The 4,662-nt window shown below is 48.7% G+C and overlaps 1 protein-coding gene across 11 annotated transcripts in view; it reads right to left on the minus strand.

Annotated features, from left to right (window-relative positions):
- Positions 1–647: 647 nt before the first annotated feature.
- LOC114027750 (protocadherin gamma-C5-like) overlaps positions 648–4,662 on the minus strand; it is a 115,778-nt gene continuing 111,763 nt past the window's right edge. For all 11 annotated transcript variants that reach the window (XM_027841873.1, XM_027841876.1, XM_027841872.1 and 8 more), the window contains one exon: positions 648–2,783. In XM_027841873.1, the coding sequence (XP_027697674.1) occupies positions 2,557–2,783 (227 nt within the window). In that variant the 3' untranslated portion in view covers positions 648–2,556. The remainder of the gene's footprint in view (positions 2,784–4,662) is intronic.

Below are 4,662 nucleotides of genomic sequence, written 5' to 3' on the forward strand. Positions count from 1 at the left end.
GTGTGCAGGGGTTTGCAAGTCGGTAAATTGCTGTAAGGGCAGCCTGACACTGAGGGCGGGGAGCGAGGCTAGGATTGTGCCCCCTTGCCTCCTAGCCCCTCAAACATTGTTGCAGCCCCTGATACTGAGAGACTCCGCCCTGCTCCTTGGGAAGCAGCCATATTAGAGCCAGGAATTTATTTTTAGCAGAGAGTGGGAGGGGGCTGAGGAAACACTACCTCCCCTTTCTATTACCCCTTCCCTTCCCCCTTCCCAGTCGACTTCTAGCTCTTAACACTCGTGGCTTCCTGGCCAGCCAGCCCCAGTCCCTCCCCCATGCCTCTTCTTTTGCCTAGATACCGGTGCTAGGAGATGTAACAGAAAGATACAGCTACAAGTATACCCCCCCATACCTAATTACACATCCATGATGACGCATATCCACACAAAAATCGCAAGTATACACTCACACAACCACACCCAATTACACACATCACCACTAATACACGCATGCACAATCACACATCCACACCTAGTTACACATACTCTAACAACCCCATGGCACAGACATACAAACCCTCTTCTCAACCCAGGCTCCCCAGGTCTTCCCATCTGCAGGCTCCCTTATTGACCATCTCTTCTTGCATTGAAACACAAGGACCAAACAGTTCAGAAGAAACCATTTTATTATTTTTCCCAAAGAAAAAAGCTATATAAATATTAGAGTATAAAACTTGCGGTGTATGGGTGGGGAGCTACGTGGCTATTTGAGGGAAGCTTCTATAGAAGGGGCACAGAGGTCAGTACTGGGCTGGGAGGGGGAGCTGTAGCACACAGACACAGCATAAAGCACAGCACAGGACAGAGCGGGAGCAGACAGAGATAAAGCCCCAGTACTGCTATCCACTCGTGGTCACGGAAGCAAGCACACAGCACTAGCTACACACAGGTTACTCTACACCAGCTCAAAGAATGTGGTCAGGGTCACTAGTCACTACACTAAAGAGTGGTGAAATGTGGGAGGGTCTCCTTTGTGTAAACAGGACTAGTACAGCCCCAGTTGGGCCAGGGTCAGGACTATATAAAGGTGGAGATCTAAGAAGTGGGAATGGCAAAGTAGAATAAATGGCACCTGAGAGGGTGAGGGAATATGAACTTCATGGGGGACTACAGGAGTGCCCCTCCTCCCTCCCCTGACCATCTGTCTCTCTGCTTCTGGGTCCCTTTCCTAGTGTTTGGGGATAGAGAACATGACATCTGTCTGACTATCATGCAGGAACTTTGGGAGGAGCATGTTTGTGGCTTCCTATACTAGCCAAACTGCCTTGGAACTGGACTACACTGGTCCTGCCTGCTTATCCCGCCTGATAAATAAGAGAGCGTTCATATGCCTGGATCGCCCGTGGCAACTTTGTCTGTGTTCAGATGACCTAGCCTGAATTACACCCCCCTTCCTTACCCCCCCTTACACATAACCACACACATATCCCCATATTCATATATACCAGGCCCAAGAGCTCAATCTTACTTTGATGCCATTTGGTCCCTTTAAATCCCCTATGGCCAAGGTGACATACCCCAGAGCCAGAAGCCTGAGGCTTTGTATCCAGGGGACTGGGTCCAACCCAGGGCTCTCTTGTCCAGGGGCTTGGCTCCATGACAGTCATAGAATATGGGGGCTTGATTAGTTCAGGGAGCCCAACCAGTAACTAGTGGGAGCTGGAAGTAAGAGGACCCACAACCCCTCCTTTAAGACCCTGACCAAAGATTTGTCTTTCTTTCTAGTGGAAAGGTCCCCCCCCTCCCTATACCCTCCCTACTCATCCCAACCATGCCATGCTATTTCCCAACATGCAATGGATTCTTATGCTGAGGGGAGGACAAAGAATAGGAGATGAGGAACTCTGAAGAGAATGGTCCCATAACTCAACCCTGGTCCCTGTTTGCTGGGACCTTGGGCAAAGGCTGAGGGTGGAAGATTTTCCCCAAACCCAGTCCATGTAAAAGTAAGTAGAGAAGTTAAAATATGTTGAAGTTGGTTTAGAAAGTGGGAGTCAGAAGTCATTGTGCTCCCACAACTCTCCACAGGTAGGAGATGAGCACAGTTCTGCCCCTACTCCCCAGATCTTAAGGCCACTCAGCCTAAGGTCTCATAATACCCAAAAGAAGGGGGGAGGTTAGAGGTTTGGGAGTGGGAGACAGACTCAGTCTAACTGATTGGGGGAGGGGGGCAAATGTATAGGGAGCCAAAATGTAACTGGGGCTTCTAAGCTAGGGATGGAGGAAAGGAGGGGGGTTATATATGAATCTCTATATCTGTACTGTTCCCATGGGCACAGCATTTGTATTGGGGACTCCTGGCAGTACCCCCTTTGCATATTCAATCCCTTTGGAGGCACAGAAGAGGGTATTCACAGGGCACTTATTTGTGTTTCCCAAGAGGGAAGGGTCACCATAGCTCCCACCAGCAGCCTGAGGGTGATCCCCTACATTGTGAGGGTTCAGGGAACTGGAGGGAAGCTAGGTCTGTGGGAAGGGTTTGCCCTGTGGCCCTGTGCTTGGGACCTAATGCTGACCCTACTTCTTCTCCTTCTTGCCAGATTTCTTCTTGTTTCCATTGCCACCTGCAGCGGCCTTGCCATCTCTCTTCCCAGCGGCATTGGCCAAGGTGGCAGTGCTGCCCGGGATGTATACGTTCTGCCTATAGTCAGGCACATGCTGCAGGGTGAACTGGGGCCCATAGCGGGCACTCAGCCCCATGGTGCCTGCACCACCGCCAAGGGTCGAACTTCCATCAGCAGCTTCTGAAGAGAGAAAAGGGGAGAATCAGAAATGTGATTTAGGGAGCCACTGGAACCTTCCAATGTGTTGACTGCCCCCAACCCATAGCCCCTGGCCCACAACTCTGGGAAGTAAAAGCCACTGGAGCGTCTTCCTCTTTAAAATGAGAGGGCTGGACTAGATCATTGGGAGAGATATACATCTATCACAAAGTAGAGTGTTAGACTTAGAGCCAGACCTGGGTTTATCTGCAGCTAGGTGAAGTGGATAGATAGAGCCCTGGGCCTGGAGTCAGGAAGACCTGAATTCAAATGTGCACTCAGGTACTTACTACCCTGTGCAACCCTGGGCAAATCACTTAACCTCTGCCTACCTCAGTTTACTCAACTGTAAAATGGTGATAATAGCACTTAATTCCCAAAGTTGTTATGGGGGTTAATGAGATATTTGTAAAGCTTTTAGCAAACTGCCTGGCATATATTAAATGCTCTATAAATCCTTTTTTTCTCCGTTTCTTAATCCTGACATCTCCCCTCAAGAGATTATGAAATTATGAGAGAACAGAACCTAGGAGTCCTAACTCTCACATCCTTCCAGTTTGCTCTCCCTCGTTCCACTGGTGACTTCTGAGTCGTCCAGTGCTGTGAAGGTTAAACGAATAGAAAGGACTGGTCAAAGAAAGGGGGCGGAGGAAGAGGAGAGCCTCACTTACTAGCCTCTCTCCTCCCAAACATGAAAAGGGATAAGGATAGTGACTAAGGCTGGAGAGGTTGAGTAATCTTGGGACACAGACCAGGGATTGGGAAATAAAGACAAGAGAGGTTTCCAAAAGGAACCTGCTCCAGATGAGGAGGGGAACGGAGACATTCCTTGCCCCTTTTCTCCCCAGCCTCAGTTCATTATTCTCTGAGCCCCAGGTTTGGAAAACCCTTTTAGGCTTACCAACCCTCTGCCCCTCCCCTCCCCCCAATCCTTCCCAAGAATGGAGAGGAGATGTCTGGAAAAAACCAGTTGCTCTCTTTCTTTCCTTAAGATGGCCCCCTCTCTCTTCCTTCCACCCCCTTCCTCTTTTCCTTTCATTCTGACATTGCTTGTTTTTCCTAATTAGCTCAGCCTGGGAGCCTAGCCTGGCCCCCTAGCTCCACCTCCTCCCTTCCTCCCCTCCAGCAGCCTCTTCTAGCCTTGGAATGTATGTGTGTGTGAGGGGGAGGGGGGAAGGGTTTGGCAATACACAGCAAACTGAGCTGTGCTTCTCTGGAGGGCCAAATCTCCAGAGTGATTTATGAAATAGAGAAGCCAGAGGAAACGAGAGAGACAGACAGAGATAGAGACAGAGAGACAAAGACAGAGAGAGAGAGACAGAGGCAGAGACAGAAAACCAGAAAGACAGAGAAATGGAGATAGAAAGACAGAGACAGAGGCAGAGTGAGACAGAAACAGGCAAATAGAGACAAATAGACGCTCACAAACAGTGAAAGCCAGAGGGCCAGAGAAAAAACACAAGCAGAGACAGACCCAAGATCTGAGTTGGGGGAGGGGTGTAATGACAACCCCACCCTGCTTTGGAAATCTAGATCTTCACAATTTTCCATAGACCTCTCTCCTTCCCTCCAAGAAAAGTCCATTGTGGGTGAGGAGTAGCACCTTTACTTTATAAGAAGGGAAACTGAGACACATGGAATAATAGAAAGAACCCTGGATTTTAGTCAGAAGTCCTGGGTTTGAGCCCTGACTCTGCCAAGTATTAACTTGTGACTCTGGGCAAGTCATTTCACCTCCATTTCTTCATCAATAAAATGAGAAGGTTGTACTTGATCTTGATAACTCAATATTCAGCAATTCTTTTTTTTTTATGTGCATGTCTTTTTTTTTCATTACCACTTACTGGATTTATTAATATTC

The sequence above is a fragment of the Vombatus ursinus genome, unplaced genomic scaffold (assembly GCF_900497805.2).
Source record: "Vombatus ursinus unplaced genomic scaffold, bare-nosed wombat genome assembly UNPS02014863.1, whole genome shotgun sequence".
Classification (NCBI taxonomy): Eukaryota; Metazoa; Chordata; class Mammalia; order Diprotodontia; family Vombatidae; genus Vombatus; species Vombatus ursinus.